Genomic DNA, 18,479 nt, shown 5'->3' with positions numbered 1-18,479 from the left:
CCAAACATGAAAAAAGCATACCTGTATATGTTTATCCCCTTTCCTAGACTAAAACAAAACAGTCAATACATATATTAGATTTTCAGTCAATGTAGTAATCATTCATCATCCTCAGATCACCTTACAGGATATTCCAGACAGAAACAAAATATTCCATAAATGTGCATTTCTACTTTAATCAACCTGTTGCTTCCTGGTGTTAGATATTAGAATAATTAGCAAACATAATTAATAGAAAATTAGTTGTCTGGCTCCAGTTTACAGTGACACAAAGCATTTGAAAAGTTGGGCAACAAATTAACAACAGCAAAATAAATAGGTGAAAATAATCCTATGACAGGACACTAAATACTAAAGGTACTAAAAGCTGACAGAAGAAATGTCAATTATTGCCAGAAGTTCATGAAAAAAACCTACAAAGCTTTTGCATATTGCTTTAGTTACCATCTTCACACATACTCTAAGAGAGGAGTTAAAGCTTACCTCTTTGTGCAGCACAATGCATCCAACACAAGAGCAGAGCTGCATAGCCCAGGAGCGACATTCTAGAGATTCAAACACCCAGCAAACACATCCAGTATTGTAGCCTACTTTTTTTCATTACTTTGAGTTATTTCCACTGCTTTTTCACTTAACTAGTCCATGGACTGACCTTGCAAAACATTTATACTCTGATTTCAGCAGTCACTTCCCCTAAACCTCTTGCAACACACAAGTTTCTTTTTTTTAAACCCTCTCTCAACCTTGCTAAATGAATAAATAAACAAATGCCTGGCAATTTAAGTCGACACATTCCTTTCCCTGTGGTCTGCTCATTTTTACATCACACTTTTTTCCTTCATATTTATCCCTTCCATGATCATGTAAGGTTATGTCTTTTGATATCTAAAAGTTGTACAAAAATTATTTTGCAATTCCTTTTATGTTGTATGCTTAGTTAGAAAAATGTGTGTAAAAATGAACTTCTCTACACATAGAATACATGTTGCAAACAAAATAAAAAGCAGGCAAAAGTACAGTGACTAAGGGACCACTCACTGGTTCTTATAGAAGATCACCAACTACCCACAGCAAATAAAATGTGTTTGGTCATATTCCTCATTAAATAAACACAGATGATGTTGAAGCAGTTCAGTATCACATGAGAAATGAAAAGATGGAAGATTTGAATGGACTGTAACAGAGATAATGAACCTTCTAAAGAAAAATATAAAACTATACAAAAAGAACTATATGCATGACAAGGGAACTTCCCATGGGTCTATGTAAGCAATGGTCTTATCAACAGTTTCATGAAATGCTTGGCTTTGCAAGTGCTCTCCAGTGGAAATGTAGATCGTATCAAGAGAATTGTTTGAGACTGAGAATTAGGGAGGAAAAAAAATGTAATAGTACAAAGTTCTCACAGGTGATGGACATAAAACAGCTACAGGCCAGATGCCCCACAGTGGAGATGTCTGACTGGATGAAGTACACACAGATCCATCTTGTATATGTTCCCAAAACATTTAGTGATTTTTATACCCTTAAAAATCACGAGCTTAGTGAGTGTGCTGCTATAGGATAAAAACGAGTGTCTACAGAACAGATCTCGAATCAAACCTGAATTCCACAGCATTTACAGCAATTAAAACTTTTTCTCCTATTAAAATGCAGGGGGAATATTTATTTTTTAACTCTAGACTGTGTTTTCAGTCACCAATTCTAAGAAACGGTCTTAGTAAAACTAACATTCAGCTGTTTGTCCTACAGAAAAGACTTCAGAGAGCAAAATGTCTCTTCCTTTCCCTTTCCTCTGACAAATGACCCCTGTGGAGAATGAACTCTCTCACCATGCTCCATGACCCTGTGATGATTGATCTGCATCCAGTTTACAGTTACTGGTGCACACCTTATTAGTAAATGGATATTTCATGCACCTGTTGAAGTTGCAATTTCTCCAGTTTTAAGTATTAAATAGTCTGATGTCACGAAGCTTAAACTGGTTCAGGTTTTGTCAAACTGCTTTTGGGTTATTAAACCACTTGTCAAATAATTATGGGCTTGAAATACAGTCAAAGATATTTTCAGGTACAGCTGAACCAGAACTGGAAGTGGTATCACAAATTTCCTCAGTGCTCTCTATAAATACAGGCATTGCTAAAACTATTTAAGCTAAAAGATAAGCATGTGAAAACAGATATAAAATATCTATGAACAAATTTAAACTGAAAATTAGAAGACTCAGCTGGTAAAGCTTTGAAGCAATATTTGTGTACACATAACATAGGCCTATACAAAAAAAACATCTTCAATCATAAAGTAAGGGGCCAGACTCAGTCCTTTCCAGTCCTGGATTTGTGATCTTCTTAGGTAATTTATTAAACTTACCCTAGGCAAATGGAAATAGAATCAGGAACTTAAACTTTTTTTTCTTCTTCACCTCTTCCATGAGCTATCAGTTCAAGATCTATTGTCTTTAATCGGGTCTCACTTTGTTCAGCCACCTCCAGTCTCTACCAAAACAGAGCACTCAGACAAACCATGCCTCAGGACCTCTAAGGCAGGGAGAAAAAACCTCATCTTTAGAGTTTACCTCCTACTCATGAGGAAGGCAGAAACATCAAAGTAGTTATGCAACCAAGAGCAGCTGGATTTCATCTAAGGAAGCAGAGCTACTGCTTTGAGAGCTGGTGTGACTGCACTCAAAATACTGCTGTGGACACAGCCAGACAGCCACAATATCACCACATATTCCCTGTACAAGCAAAACTGCATGTCAAGGTGTGAGATCATAGGAAAGTACAGTTGGAAGTTATCTTGCCCAAAACTCCTCCACAAAGCAGAGTCAGTGTGAGGTCAGAATAAGGTACTCAGGTTTTTATGTGTTCCTCACTCAAACATCAAAGTTCAGAGTGTTTGTCCAAACCAGAATAATTTTGAGACCAGTGTTTGGAAGCCATTTTGTGTTTGGAACACAGATCTAGGGAAGTCAATGTATTCCACAGGGGACTAATGATAACTGGTAATAGGAGCTTAATTAGCCAGAGCTGAAATAGCATCTCTGGCCAGTATAATTTCAGCATGTTCTAACAGCATGCTTGCTGTCACACTTGAGTTTAATGACCTCATTAGAGCACATAGAAGCATCAGCCACTGCTTTGCCCAATAATTGTCCTGAAAATCTCCTATCCCACTGTATTAACAGTGAGATTGTCTTTGGAACCTCAACATTTGTCTCTCCTCCCACTAGCACACGACTTCTGTGACTCATAATTATATTAACACATCACGTAACTGCTACAATCACAACCTAAGGGTGTGACAGGGAAAAACTGCTCACTTTATTTCATTTAAACCAAATCATAATCAAACTGGTTTATTGATTTATGAATAGAAAACAATTAACTGGCAATCAGTGGAATATACTTTCAGGTTCAGTATGGGCAATGGACTGTTAAACAAAATGTTAATAAATACCTAACAAATAAAGAGCCTTTCTTCACTAATCCCCCAAAGTTCTAATCATGCACACAAAGCTGTGCACCCACCCACCCACAGCTATACACACAGTTTCCCTCTCAGGTACCCCTGTAGGAGATGGGGGTACTTACTGTGCACTTTGCTGCTCCTTACCACCTGCCAATGCACACAGCAGGGACGAAGGCTGCTGGCATGTCCACACAGAGTTTGTGATGGCAGGGGATGAATGTACAACAAACAGTGTCAAACCCACATCTTCTGGTTTTGACCACTTGCTCCATTCCTACTGTTTTCCCTCCTGTTACAATTTCATTTGTTCCATACATTTCTTTCCAAATTGGCCCTTCCCTCATTTCAGAGCTCACTTGCTAACTCCCTAGTGGTTCGTCATCCCCTTTAACAGGATCAGCTGTGACTTAGGCACTCTCAGACAGGTTTGGATGCTCGAACTTGCATTCCTGTCTTAACAGCTGCTGCTCCTCAGGCCATTTTAGCAAGAATGGGCCATGGGAGCACCCTTGCAAACAGAAACACAATTTTAGGAATTCTTTAGGAATATTCCTTCAGCTTCTTCACAGGTAAATTAGATAACAGCACATGCTTAGAGAGGAGATATATAATGTCCAATTCTAAAAGTAATATAAACCTCATTCTGATTACTCGTGTTTAAGTACCACCTCATTCTCCTACCTTGGTGCTCTATACTCAAAAGTGAAGCGAAAATTACTTGAAAGGGTGTTCTTTGCAAAAAAAGATGTTCTCCTCCTATATAAAAGCAGCTGTCAGTAACCCTACTTTTAAATGAAGTTAGTCCTCCTACTCGCAGCCAAGTGAAGATTTAGTGGAAGGCAATTCCCAGGTTATCACCATTTCCCAGCAGCTTGCTCTCCCATGACGCAGTGCTGCTGCTCTCTTGCTCCCACAGCTTCTTTCCAGGTCACCACAGATGCCAGAGGGCCGGGGTGCACCTGGCCCTGGGTGGCCCTGAAGTGTGCACTGTCCCCTTCTGATCTGTTCTCTCGTGGCTTAGCGCAGAACAACAAAAGGATCAGGTTATATAGGATGCCCTGTGTCTCAAACAACTCTCTAAAGATCGTGCTGGCAGTACAGAATCCTGCTCACTGGGCTATGGAAAACATCCTTCTAGCTACCAACACTGCAGTTTAATTAGATACATGAAACCACTTCTTCTATTTTTTTTTTTTTGGTAATGCTTTCAGAGGAATTATCAAATTTGAAATCCCTCATTTCGCTTTGTGCCCTAGCTTTGGAGCTTTACAGTGACCTTAAAACTCTGTTCTCACTTTGGGCTATTTCAGTCTGTTACTGTTTCTGAATCACTATCAAACCTTTCATGCCAGCAGAACAGTCTGCTACTGCACAGCCATTTAAAAAAACAGGCATCAAGTGGAAAGATAGGAGGACTCCAAGAACATTTTTTCCCCTGAAGTTTAAACCATTCCAAACACTGCAGCTTTGCACTCTGGAAGGTATATCAGACAATAAAATAAAGAGATGTGCAAAATAGACAATAAAAAGTAAATGGGATAAATAAAGATTTAAAGGTATATAAGAATAGCAAGATTTGCTTAGAAATAAACAGTCCTTTAAAAAAAGCCAAAACGAAAACCAACAAAAACCAGCATGGAGCAGTCTGGAGATTTTTTTAAGATTTAAGATTTTTTTTTTTAAATTAAGATTTTTTTTTCAAAGTTTTATTACATATCAGTAGTATTCCCCCAATAACTGCACTTTCCTAAAGGACAATTAAAGTTACCATTAACTTTCCCTGTTACCAGTCCAGCATATGACCCAGCTGCCTAGCAAGGAGGTGACACAAGCATTTCTTTCTGCAGAAACTTACTGGGCTACACTGTCATTTTTATGCTATGGTAATACTCAGACCCCACCCCCAGACTGTACTGTAAAACTGAGACTAAGCAAAAAATGGGCCTTATTCCCAAAAGCCAAGAATCCCATAAGGTGTGACAAAAGTACACTTAAACTAGGAAACCAAAAAGGACAAACCCAATAAGCTAACATTGCCCTAACTCCCTAGCAAGTCCTTTTTAAGATGGGGGATGTGAAAGAGAGGGATGTGAAAGAAAGGGATGTGAAAGGGAAGAGTGGGATTGCAGTGACAACTCCTTTGCAGCAAGGGAGAAGTAAGAAAATGATGATGCTTTCACATTATAGTGTGTGTGAACAGAGGCTGTTAGGAAAAGATGCAAGACAAGTAATCATCTGAACAGGAAATGACACAAAAGAATAAGGCAGAATCCATGCAGTGGCTGGAATGGAAATGGAAATAAACAGTTACTTCTTGAACTAGCAGATTTGGTGTTATGGTCACAAAAATGGAGAAGATAAAACAGGCTGCCCTCACCCAGCAGTAACTGACACACAAAATAGGCCTAAGAAATTTTAGATTACATGAAGAAAATGTGCAAGAACGAGATATTGTGGAGGCAGGGATCTAAAAGTACAATCTCAAAGTGATGTGGGCTCTACAAATGTTGCACTGCTCAGCAACATCCCTTTGCTTTCCATCAGCCTCAAGAAGCACAAATACTGGGTAAAGGTAAACCAAAGGCTATAGAACTTCCAGGTCATTGTGCCCTCCTCCAGTTCAATGCCCCCTCTGGCATCCTGGCCAAGGTCCATTACTAAGGATTATCAGTGGGCAGTAGCTTTAAAAATTCAAAATTGCAGTTGATGAGTTTAAACCCATTCAGACATTCACTGATGTAGTCTTTAGTCCTACACTCCACATCATTAATAACAATCCTGTACCAAGGTAGGTAAACAGGGAATGTCCTCAAAACACACCTCTCACCAGTGTGTTTTGATTTGATTTAACCTCTGATTTGATTTAACCTCTCAGATCCATTCAGATTCCACGATGCTGAGACTCAGCCTAGCACAGCCAATTTTAGTCTGATAAGGCACCTGTACTTCAGATTTGAGATTGCTTTTGCAGCTGATGGTCTGAAAGCCCCAGGAGAAAAAAAATGATGGTAACAAATTTCTTTTAAAAGTAAACAATGTTGTTTGCTAACTGAGAAGTATACCTTTCTAATGCTGAAATTCAGTTTTCTGATGTAAGTCAGCAGTGACCCTTCAGACTTACATCTAGGTACATTTTAACAGATATAGTCACGATTCTTTTTTCTACAGACTATTTTGGAAATGAAACTGCAGCCTAAGTAAATAAAAGATTAATGAAGTACAGTTTACTAATCTAAACCCCAAATAATTTTTGAACTCTGAATGCTGAGTTCCTAAATATTCTACTCAGCTCCCAAAGGTGCAGCTAGAGTACTGACAGTATTCTAGCTCCCTGTTCTATCCTTAAACCCAAAGCCACACAGACATATTTGAGAGAGAACTGATCACCTGGTAGAAATGTGAGAGTTCTAAAGTTCCCAATAGCAACACAAACATCCAGATGCTTCTTAATTATGGGGAAGAAAAAAAAAAAACTTTTAAAAAAAGACTTGGGAAAAAAAACTCAAAATGAGCTTGATTTATCTCTTTTTAGCCAACCAACTTTCAACTTTTCAGCCTGTCTAACCTTTTAGTAACACCAACAGACAAATAAAAAATAAACACACCAACTCTGCAGAGAGGGAATTTCTACTGACCATTTTCAACTTCTGTCCAGACTACACCTTACAGTAAGTGCCTTGTGCATGTGTTACCCAAATGCCATCCAGACAATACCAGACTATCCTTGAAAGGATAATAAATACAAATTACTTGTGTTCCAGAACTCTTTGAAAGGATTACTGTGCATTAACACCTCATCCTTCCTCACCCTTTTGCCAAAAAAATCTGTATTTATCGGTGTTCTTTCTTCCCCCAACCTCAGCCTATTATTTAGGAGAATAAAAACAATGGTTGGGATGATAAGCTTATCAGCTGGGGAGGACAAGTCTCTGAGCCACAGTGGACATTCGGAAAGCGATGGAGGGAACAGGGCAGAACTGTGCCTGGCAGGACAGGACTATTTCAGCACCTCAATGCTGAGGACCAGCAACACATTCAGAGGCTGAAATGGAGCAGTTTATCATGGCCAAGATGCCATCTCTAACTCCCTTCAACAAAGTTTGGTTTGTTTTACCTGAATAATTTTAGGTATCAACACCACCATGAACCAGTGAGTGTCAATAATCAATCTGATTAAAGAGAACCTTGCAAGCATTTTGAGCAAAGTATCAAAACCTAACCTGATAATCTGATTTACTTTATTACAAAAGACTGCATAATTCAGGTTTATATAGAATGGCAGAACATCTTGAATAAAGAACAGTATTAATTACCTATGTTTCCCTCCATATACATTGCAATTGTTCAAAAAGTCCAGAGGCCATTTGCATTGCTTCAATCTGTTTTACCTATATACCATCAAAAATATGGTAGCCTAAAAAGAAAATTTTTTTTTGTTTTTGCTTTTTATATCTGAGTATAATCCAGGATTTGAATCCAGTCACTAGCAGTAAACTCAGATACACAGTTCCTAAACGCCCTCTCTTTCTCAGACTTCAGAGTCAACCATGGGGAGCTACCCACCTGTACCCACTTTGACAAACAGAAAAAAATGGATCAATTAAAGTCTATTTTCAGTCCCTAAGTCAGGGTCACAGATGCTCCTGACATTTCTCAGGGCCAGAACCATCCCAAAAGTACAAACCTACATTTGTTCCCGAGTGTGGCTCACAGCTTTTCTTCAACACAAACACCTAAGAAGGAACACCTGGCTCGAGCACAGTGACCCAGTGTAATGGTTCATCACCAGCACCTGTCTCCAAGCAGATGACTCAGTGTCTCCTCTGCCTGAAGACAAAAGTTGCCCAAGTGTTTTGAGTTACTAATCAAAATATTGGATTCAGCTGACTAAAACCCCATTTCTGCCCAATTTTATACACTTAGAGCTTTTCAGAGGGATCAGGCATCACACTGTCAGACACGTAAAAATGCATTTCACATTGCAAACAGTTTCTATTACTTGGGAGCACAGAATTAAGCACCTGTATAAATTGCATGACTATAGCCTCAGTAATGAGTTTGTTTTCTATTAGCTCTGCTCAACTGCTCACCAGGTTGCTCATTTCCCAGTCAGCTATTACCTGTCTGAAGTGCATTTCCATGGTAGAAAAAGAGCAAAAGCTTCTCCTGCTACTTAGCTCCTCAAGTATGAAAACACATGTTAAATTAATCAACTCAGGTGGAAAAATTAATGAGGCTGCTAGAAGATAGAGTAGAAACACCATTAATTTCCCAGCCAGTCTAGGATTCATAGACTTCAGAAAAGGACTGCAGTCAGCCTAACTGCTTTGCTTTTATAACAAAACATAACATACAGGCTTCACCCGCCTCATGTTTTGGTAAGATGAAAGATACTCAGGAAGAGAAAGGAAACAATGTTTTCTCACAAGAGAGAGCCCCTTTACTTGGAGAAGCAGCTGAGAAAGAATAAAGTGGGCAGCACACAACAAATATTCTGAAGAAAGATCCTGGACTTTTTAAATTAGACTTTTAGAGAACTCTGACCTCAGAACACAACATGGTAAAAGTGGCAAGAACATGGATGCAGAATAAATCACTATTTTATTTATTTCCTATATCAGCCAAAGCAAAGAACAAGCTACCTTTGAACTCTTGCCACATACATCTGTTTTGCTTCACCTAACAAGGCTTTCTGAGATGCACATTGTAAATGCTGAGTGCAGCAAGCTGTGAAAAAGGGTAAGCATCAAACTCCAGTGATCCAGAGTTTTATAGGGCTGGGGACTCTACACTGCAGCTCTCTGAAGAAACAGCAATCATTGAAGCTGTGCTTAAGAAGCAAGGAAAGATGCAATGACTGTAGCAACAGCAGAGACAATCTGAGTCCTGAACTGAGCTACCTGTTGGTTACCTGAGGAAATCTTTGCATCACAGCATGGAGCTCAGAGCTGGATTCTCAGCAGGGCACGTTGCTATATGATACACTCCAGGCTGCCATACCTGAGCTGATCCTGCGTGTTTAAAATACTTTTAGAGAGTGTCTCACACTTACAGGCATTACCTGCAAATCTCAACCATGAGAACAGTTCAACTTCTGTCTTTTTTTTTTTTTTTTTTTTTTTACAGGGCCTGCACCACCTGCTACGTCCAGGAGCAATTAAGCAGACGCAGAAACTGACGGAACGCTTAGCGGGCTCACACCTGGCGTTCCGGAGGAGCGGCAGTGCCCAGGTGTGCCAGGCTGACGCGGGCAGCAGACCAGGCTGTGGCAGCCCCGCCGTGCCCAGACGGCCCCACCGTCGCTAACACAGCGGGCTCTACCTCTGGTAAAACACCCCTTTCCCACGTTAGGGGCCTACAGAGAAGCCCCCCTGAGGCAGCCCCGGGAGGAGGGAGGCGGCAGGGAGCTGCTCGGGGGTGAGGCGGTGCCGAGCCCAGCGCGGCGCGGAGCCGCCGGCCCGGCCGCGGCTCAGCCTTTGTTGTGGGCCGCGGCGGCGCGCTCGCCGCTCGCTGCGAGGGTGGGCGTGGGCGGGGGGCGGTCGCGCCGCCGCCGAGGCCGCCGCCCGCCGCCACCTGCCTCCCCCCGGGGCGGGACTTGGCTCCTGGGGCCGAGGGGCTCCCGCCGAGCCGCCGGGGAGTGCGGGGACAGCCCCGCCGCGCCTTTGTGCGGGGCCAGCCCGCCCCGCGCCGCTGCCGCCGCGCCGCTCCTGCCCCCCACACGCCCGGGCGGGTCCGGCCGCTCCTCGGGCGGCGCGGCGGGGCTTCCCCTCTCTCCCGGCCGGCCCCCTGCCTCCCGCTCCGGGCAGCATGGTGGACCTGGACAGCGAGGTGCCGCCGCTGCCGCCGCGGTACCGCTTTCGGGACTTGCTGCTGGGCGACCAGGGCTGGCAGAGCGACGACAGGTGAGCGCGGGGTCCCCGGCGGGGTGGCGGGGCCGGGCAGCGCTCCCCGAGGGCAGCTCCGCCCGCGGGAGCGCGGCCCCGGGGGAAACTCGGCCGGGAATGGGTGCGAGGGCCGGCCCGGGGCTGCGGTGCCGCGCCCCGCCCGCAGCCGGGGCGAGCCGAGCCGGGCCGGGCCGGGCCGGGCCGGTCCCTGAGCGGGCGCGGAGCATCCCGCGGGCTGCGGAGCGCTCCCGCCGGCCGAGCCTTGCCCTGCCCCGCGGCACGGCAGCGGCAGCGCAGGTAAGAGATCGTGTCCCCCTGAAAGCCTTCACAGAGGGAGCGTCCCAAACCAAACGTGCTTTCCCGTTTGTCCGAAGGCTAATTGCAGTGTGCTTTCGTTGTCCTATAGCCGGGCTTCTTCACGCGCAGTTTCGTTCCATGCTGGGATCCTAGGCATGGACGCACCTACCATGATTTTATTCCTTTATGAATTCTTCCAAGTCTTTCAGCGTCTTTAATCACACCCGATGGAAAAAAAGATTTGTTTGTTTCAAGTCAATTGTTTTCCTTAAAATCATAAACAAAGAACGCTTTACATTGAAAGAAACAAGCAAACCATGTGCATATGCGTTCAGTTTCAAAATGTTGAATGAACAGCGTTCATGAACAGTACCAGCGTCATTCCACTCTGCTGGACCATGCAACCTTGTCTCAATAGACTATTACATGACTCTCATCTTGCAAAATTATGTGTCATATCCACTTTGTACTAACACTCTCTTGTAGTCAAATGTCAGAAAAGCAAAATCGGCAACATATTGGATAGATTTTAATTCAATACATATGAATTGTCAGAGTATGTCTTTAACTTGGCAGTCAGAAACTTTTGATTTTAATTCTGTTCTGCATTGTTCCGATTTTCATTACTTTTCTAAGGAGATACTGATTATTATTGATTTATAATCACAAGATCATGCAAAATATGTAACTAAGTATTACCCTTGTTTAGGAGAATATACTCTGCAAAGAAGCAGTTAAACAAATGGTATTTATTCAGACAGTTATGAAATGGTTAATGACACCTTAATAGTCACAAAAATGAATGCTGTTGGTTGGAAATGACAGCATTGTAACTACCTAATGGAGAGTTAAATAGTATGCTTATCAAAGCATTGTTTTACTGTTAAAAAAATTATAACTGTATTGTAATGTAGTCATGACTTCTGATTCTTTGAGATTTTAGAAAATGTGATCTTAGCATCTTACACTTACTGGAATAGGAAAAAAACTCCACAACCTTTCTTATTTTAACAACTTTATTTATTTGTTTTGGGTTTTGATGGCTAAAACTTACAAAATATGCTTTATATGCATTTTTGCATCACTCTGGGGCTTAACACTTTTTCCACCTCTAGTTTAAACTTCTGTCAAGCACTTCCCTGATGCCAATTGTTTGACTTGCATTTCATGAAGTTTCTTCTACAGAAGATGCATGATCTGGTCTCAAATAGCAAATAGTGTAATTGCACAACCCAGAGCATCCTTTCAGCTCTTGTCTGTTTCAGGTCTATGTGCACTTAACAAAGTAAAAGTAAATAATCCTTAAAACAATGTTGATAGCAGAATTATAGCACAAAAGTCTCCCAGAGCATGGTTACCATTTGAAAAACTCCACCAAAGAACTGGTGAAAAATTAATGGTCAATTTAAACGATTTAATTAATATTCCAACAAACATTACAAGAAAAATCTCTGTCACAATCTGAAATACAAAAATGTAAATGGCTTTCTAGATCTTTATGCACTGTCTGTGCTGAGGCTGGGCACAGCTGCACAGTGGTAGGAAGGTGTGCAGGGAATTCCCCACAATGCAAGCAAGATTGTGTTTTACATGAGGCTGTGATAGCAGCCCTCTCTCCTCCAGCTCTGCAAGTTACCATAGCAGTGTTTTTGGATACCAGCTTTCCAGTAACTGAATGAGAGCCATTCTTACAAAGATCTTGTGTATTATCTGTTGTTTGTCTGTCCAGATTCTGACTTTCCTGAACTGGAGGCTGTCATGTGTAACATTGAAGTATTCATTCTTTCCTATGTTGCTGGAATATTGCTATTCATTACAGAAATAGTGTCAAGTGGAATATTTAGAATATTAGACATACTTCCAGGTAATATTGAATGAGAAAAATTGCAGACCTATGGGGACCCTGAGATCAGCTTCTTATTAGTTTACAAGATTGGCATTACACAAGTATGTATTATTTTTGTCTGCTTTATTGTCTTGTCTTTACACTCATAGGTATATGGTTCTTGGTTCACTCTATGGTGAATGGTTGGTTTTGGTGAAGCACATCCTTTGTATTCTGTTCTAAGCAGTGTGCAATATAAAGGGGTTTGTAACCCCTTCAGTTGAATGGCTGTTCACTATGAATGGAATATCTGAATACTGAAACACACTTAAAGTAGCCTTAGAGCTACTCTAGGCTGCACATGATCAAGACAGTTCATTTTAGTTATTGGACTTTGGCTGAGATGCTGCAAACATTTTTCTGCCTGTTTCCAGTTCACTGCAACTTTTTAATTCCACTTGCTCTCAGCTCTGGCAGTGTGATGTTTGCTAAGGGTTTTCCATCGGTGTAATCTGTGAACTTCTGGTCTCTTACCAGCCAAACACTGTCTTTTCTTAGTTCCATTCTCTTTTTGATCTTACCAGTCTGTTCGTCCTTGGGGGGTCTCTTTTCTCCTTCCCTTATTCCCTTTCTGGAAAAATGCTTGCTTTTGCTGATAGGGTCCATCTCCTGGTTTTCAGATGCTTGTTGGTGTTTTAGAGTGGAGAGGAGATGGAATTATTCCTCTCATCTAGGATTCTGTGTTGCCAAATCAGTTTTAATAGCATAGTTTGGCATTATATGTCACATGGTAGTATTTAAAAATAAATATGACTGAAATTATGTGACCTCTCTTTTTGTTGAAAGATATATTTCTGACATAACCATAGTTCAACTTTGAAACCTTAATGGTTATGTTTCTTTAGGGCGATTTGATCACCTATTTCTTTTAAATGTTCCTGTTAATTTATAAAATGCACATGTGCTAAAATGCTTGGCTGATTGTAACAGAACTCTCATTCAGGAATTTTGTTCTTAGATCTCTACCGGTTTGAAGACAGCTTTCTAATTTTTTTTTTCCTTCTTGGGGACTTCTATAGTGGAGCCTCACTCAGACTTTTCTTTTTTTTTTAGCAATCTAGTTCCTAATCCATTCCTTACCTGTGTTTCCTCAATACAGTAGCCTCCATCGCACTGCTTTTGCATTTCTCTACCCTCCCCCCCAAAATTCTGCTTTCATAGCTTAGATTCATAGCCAGCCTTGCAGTTGGCTTCAGTAACAGATGGGTTCTGGGCTGTCATCTTCCACAAACCGCCAAATTGGATTGTATATTATTTTTCATAAAAGAAGTTGCTGTGTGCAGAAGAACATGCTGAATCTTTGACAAATGATTTTCGTTCAGTAAGAAAGCTACTTCGAATAATTTATTTGCATTCTTGAATTTGCTGAGTGGTTTGGTTTTTTCCCCAAAAAAAGAATGCTAAAACCAGTTTTGGTTTTTGCAAAGCTTGATTTTCAAAGGAACCTTGGTTCCCTTTGAAAACTGGAGGTGATGTTTGATGCTACACTACGCTCATTTTGTATGGAGAACACTTCTACAAGGCAGCTGGAGCATGTGTGTGTGTCAAGTGGGTGAATTCTGTGGCAAATAGGGCAATGGATCAGGTTTCCTCTGGCCTTGGAAATATCCCAGGCACTGGGCTAAGGGTAAAGAGAAAATTGGATCCTTGACTTTTTCACTTGTTCTGTAAATATTGCTAATATCCCTTTGGGAATCTTACATTTTGCTTTCATTATTGAAAGTGTCTGAAAATGAAACAGACTGTTTTGATTTGCTGGATATTCTGAGATGTTTATTTGACCTTCATAATGAAATTTACCTTTCAGTTTGGCTGCTGGAAAATGAGCAGAAATAGAGGGAGAACTCAGTGATTAGCACATTTATCCACCTGTTAATTCAGCCAGATTTCACTTTTTGTGATTGTAATAGTAAACTATGCAATGAAATGTTTCATTACCTTACTGATCATCAGTCCTTATTCTTACCAGCTATGTGGAAAAGCAAAACAAATAAAATTAGGAAACACCCTACCTGGTGAAGCGGTGACGTGTGCGAAGTTGGTCAATTGCTGCAGAGGAGGGGATAAAAGACAATGTTTATTTTTAGGTTCCTATGTAAGTTTGGGAAAGCTACAATGAAGAGGTTGTTGTGTACATAAATAGTTACCACGTGCTTCAAAACAGCCAAACCACAGCATGCTAGAGGTGTAAAGAAAGAATTCCAAGTTAAAAATTAAAAGCATTTACATTCTCTCCATATCACTGCCTTTTTATTAAGGCCTTTAGTATCTTGCAGAGCATAGTTTACCTCACATTTCTTAAATCATTTATGCCCAGACATTTAATCCTTTCTTTAGAAGCTCCTGAAGATAAAAAAACTGCATTTGGTTTAGAGAATTCTAGCAAGACGGGAATGTTTCCCACCATTGAAGCATGACTGCTTATTCTGATGAACTGTTCAAATTCTGCTCTGCCTGCTCTGACAAAAATGTCTTGAACTGTGCAGGAATGGTTTGGCAGTTGGAGTGTCCAAGGAAACAATATGAACAGATAACTTGTGGGTAGTCCAACCCCCACCTTCAAAGCATCCGATTTCATAACTTTTCTATATGCTGCTGCAAGATATTTTTACAAATTCAGTCATGGAACAAAAATTTACATTTTCCAATTCTGTATTTTTTTTTCAGTTCTGTACAGATATAACAAGAACATTAACTGGTACTGGAAATTCATTTCAAATCCTGCTTCTCTATTGAGATTAAAATTTGAGTAATTTTGCTACAGTATATACTTTAAATTTAAAACTATAGAGCTAAATTTTACCTTTGTGAAAGAACTGTTCTTGCGCTGAGTACTTACAGGATTAAATTAAAATCAGCCCTCCATTCTGGTGTGCTTTCTGCATAAGTGCACATTACCACCTATCTGGAAAGGAAGGAGATTCACATAATACAGAACACCTCCACACATCACTTGGACAATTGTATCCTGCTGGCTGTCATGTTGACTGGTGACTTTCAAGGAACAGCTCCCCACTGTAAATCTCAGAAGGCACTTTAACAGTCATTTGTCACGGTGTGAATTAGTGAGTGAAGCCTTCCCTTTGCCTTTCCTTTTGGAAATCACCTGAGATTGTTAAACTAAAAAGGGATAAAAAGCCCACACTTTTCTGATTCAAGTGATTTAAAACAACTGAGTCTAGATTCAACTTGTAAAACAATTCTATTATAATTTCCTCAAAAGAAAATTCTATTACACTTTCTTGAAAATAATCCTCCTCTTTCCTTCAAGAAATACTTTAGTCGATTTGGCATCCTCATTTTAGAAAACATGTTAGCTTACAGGAATTCTTTCATTTAACAGAGGCTACAAATAAAAGGACTTGAGCAGATATTGTCAAATTTATCTTGATTTGCCCTTGTAACTAAATTTTCAAAACCCATAAAGAGATTTAGAAGCCTAAACTCTAATGTAAATGCTTGATTTTGACTGAAATTGCTCAAGATCTTAACAATCTAATTCTCTAAGAGAGCAAGTGCTTTCAATACCTTGCAGTCAGACTCTGCATTGTAGTAGTTGAAAAGTTTGAGTTTCCCCAAACCCTGCAAAAACTTGCTGTGTGTAAACAAGCCCTTACTGACTGCTTAAAAAATAATAAAGAAAAATATTGATGTTTGTAAAACTGCTGCATTTACCATGGCAAAAGGCCCGAGTTTACACTCTTGTGGGAGGTTTAGGAGCACAATCCCAGGAAGGTAAACTGTTAATATATTTCCATACTCACCATCCTTCTAAATTTATCTTGACTGGGTCCCTGTTACAGATCAAACACCTGTGCATAGGGGAGAGGAGGTAATGCTTTGCAGCAGGCAGTGCCATTAGTCTCATTTTAATTAGTGTTTTACCCTATTGCTCGCAACAATGATGGAGACCAAAATGCATTGTTTCTGTGTTTCTGTACTCCACCTAAACTAGCAGGCACTGTGGAATTGGAAAGGACATGGAAAGAAAAGAGTAATTGCAGTGCTGCTGCGACTGGATCTGTCCAAGAAGATGTTGGTAGCACACCCCAGCAGAAGTTTTATACTGCACAAACCATTAAGTGTCTCATCTTGAAAACTCTCACAGACCAAGTAGCTTTCCTCCTCTGGGACAACATGATGCGCAGTTTGTAAATGTACTTGGTACTTCAGTCATTACTTAATTATAGATTTATGTCTGAAGCTCTTATTTTTCCATCTACAACTTGACACATACTACTTTACATCTGGCAGACTCCATGATACTCCATGGGGAGCTAAAGCAGTTGTTTCCCTCCTAATTTATGATTATTATTCTATCACACCCAACAATTAAGACTATTTATTTTCTGATAGTAAGTCCTGTGCCGCACTCTGCCTTTCTTTCATAGTGTCTCCTCTATAACAAATGGTAGCATTGATTCATATTGTCTTCCCTTTGTCCTGTAACAAAGAAATAGATCACTTGGAGCATCAGAAATGTCTGCACTTCATTTTATAGAAAGAGTAAAGTTGTAAAATGTGCTAACTGTTTCTGTGCTATATGTTCAGTTTCTGGAGTTCACAATCAAAGGTGATCTTTGTCTTATCTGAATTCTGACACAGTATGCCCAAATGCTTATACTAATCCACTAAACGCTTTAAATGTGGATTCTTCACTTTTTTCCAAGTAAATGAACAAGTTAAGTCCTTCCTGGAGGCCTCCACTCCATGGTTCCATAATCTGTGTCATTGCAGGGAATGCCATTCAAGAGCTGTAAGTGTTCTGCAGCATAGAAGATTTGGTGCAGAATGCTTTAAAACAGCTGTTAAAGATTTCAGCCTCCCCCGTGCAATCATCTGCTAATTATGTTAGCAGTCAACTTCCTGGTGGGAAGTAGCAATAAAACAGAAACAGTCATTAGGAGACAAAACCCAGTGTTTATCCTCACAGATAAAAACAGTGATATTATTATTTACTCAGAGTTATCTTGAGGGACCAATCCTGTCTCCACTTAGGGAGATACCTGTTGGGAAGTGTTATATTTTTTGTGGTGGGAAGCAGGTTTCCAAGTCTGTCATTTCTGTGCCTGCCTTGCCAAGTACCAAGCTATGGAAGATGTGGAAGGAAGGCGTTAGGTAATGATCAGTGCAAGTTATCTACTGAGGTAGCAAAAAAGAGAAGACTGCCTACCCCTGTGCCTGGGTGTGACAGTTCTCCTGCCAGATTTAGCCATTAATAACTGCATCTCCAGCAGCCACCAGCACAAGGGTCATGTGCTGGCAGGGACAATGACACAGTTTGAGCAACAGTCCTCACTGTGGGACAGCTCTGCCAGGAAAGTCTGGCCCTCCCTCCTGCATTCTGTACCCTGAGTCAAACCCCTTTGGCATTTTGTAAAGAAAAGTTTTTTGCCCTTTAGCTTTCTATGATATTAAAGTTAATGGCATTTGCTGTATTTATAACTTAAAGTTACAGAGCTCCTTCACAGCATAGTGATTGTTAAAATATGTAATAAGGAGGAAACACTGAAAAATGGCCATACTCATTTATTGTTCTGAATAACCAGAAATGTTCTAGAGGTTTTAAGTTTTTCTCACTTTGTCTTCTCTTGCCCTGGTAGCTCAAGAAAACTGCAATACAGACAAAACCAGGGTTACCAAACCTAATCTAAACCAAATGCCAATGGGAAAAAACCCAACAAGCCGCACTGCAAATGGAAAACTGTTGTTATACTTGTAGCTTTTGAATAACAGCTGTTGATACACAACATTCCCTCACCCTGGAATGGGATTTAGTTTCTCATCTTCACACCAAATTCAAAAGAAGCTGAGGGCACTGGTCACATCACTGTTGCCCTGTAGTTCTCACCATGGAGCAGAGACAGCTCTAGCAGAGGGACTGAAGGCTAAGCTCTATATTTAGCTGAATGTACCCTTCTGAGAAGTGAGCAAGCTATGTT

The 18,479-nt window shown here is 40.8% G+C and overlaps 2 protein-coding genes across 8 annotated transcripts in view; one reads left to right on the top strand and one right to left on the bottom strand.

Moving 5' to 3' along the window:
* CFH (complement factor H) overlaps positions 1–7,964 on the bottom strand; it is a 34,385-nt gene extending 26,421 nt beyond the window's left edge. Inside the window, exon 1 of one of the 4 annotated variants that reach the window (XM_064427906.1) lies at positions 7,785–7,964. In XM_064427906.1, coding sequence (XP_064283976.1) covers positions 7,785–7,806 — 22 coding nt within the window. In that variant the 5' untranslated portion in view covers positions 7,807–7,964. Of the gene's footprint in view, positions 1–483; positions 746–3,715; positions 3,916–7,784 lie in introns of those variants that run through there. The other 3 variants (XM_064427902.1, XM_064427903.1, XM_064427904.1) reach the window with 3 other exon arrangements.
* Positions 7,965–10,025: 2,061 nt separating this feature from the next.
* KCNT2 (potassium sodium-activated channel subfamily T member 2) overlaps positions 10,026–18,479 on the top strand; it is a 115,250-nt gene continuing 106,796 nt past the window's right edge. For 2 of the 4 annotated variants that reach the window (XM_064427911.1, XM_064427908.1), the window contains exon 1: positions 10,028–10,373. In XM_064427911.1, the coding sequence (XP_064283981.1) occupies positions 10,279–10,373 (95 nt within the window). In that variant the 5' untranslated portion in view covers positions 10,028–10,278. Of the gene's footprint in view, positions 10,374–18,479 lie in introns of all 4 variants that reach the window. The other 2 variants (XM_064427909.1, XM_064427907.1) reach the window with 2 other exon arrangements.

Source organism: Passer domesticus, chromosome 7 (genome assembly GCF_036417665.1).
Source record: "Passer domesticus isolate bPasDom1 chromosome 7, bPasDom1.hap1, whole genome shotgun sequence".
In the NCBI taxonomy this organism is placed as follows: Eukaryota; Metazoa; Chordata; class Aves; order Passeriformes; family Passeridae; genus Passer; species Passer domesticus.
The sequence above is the reverse complement of the archived record's forward strand: the minus strand, read 5'-3'. Positions and strand labels throughout refer to the sequence as shown.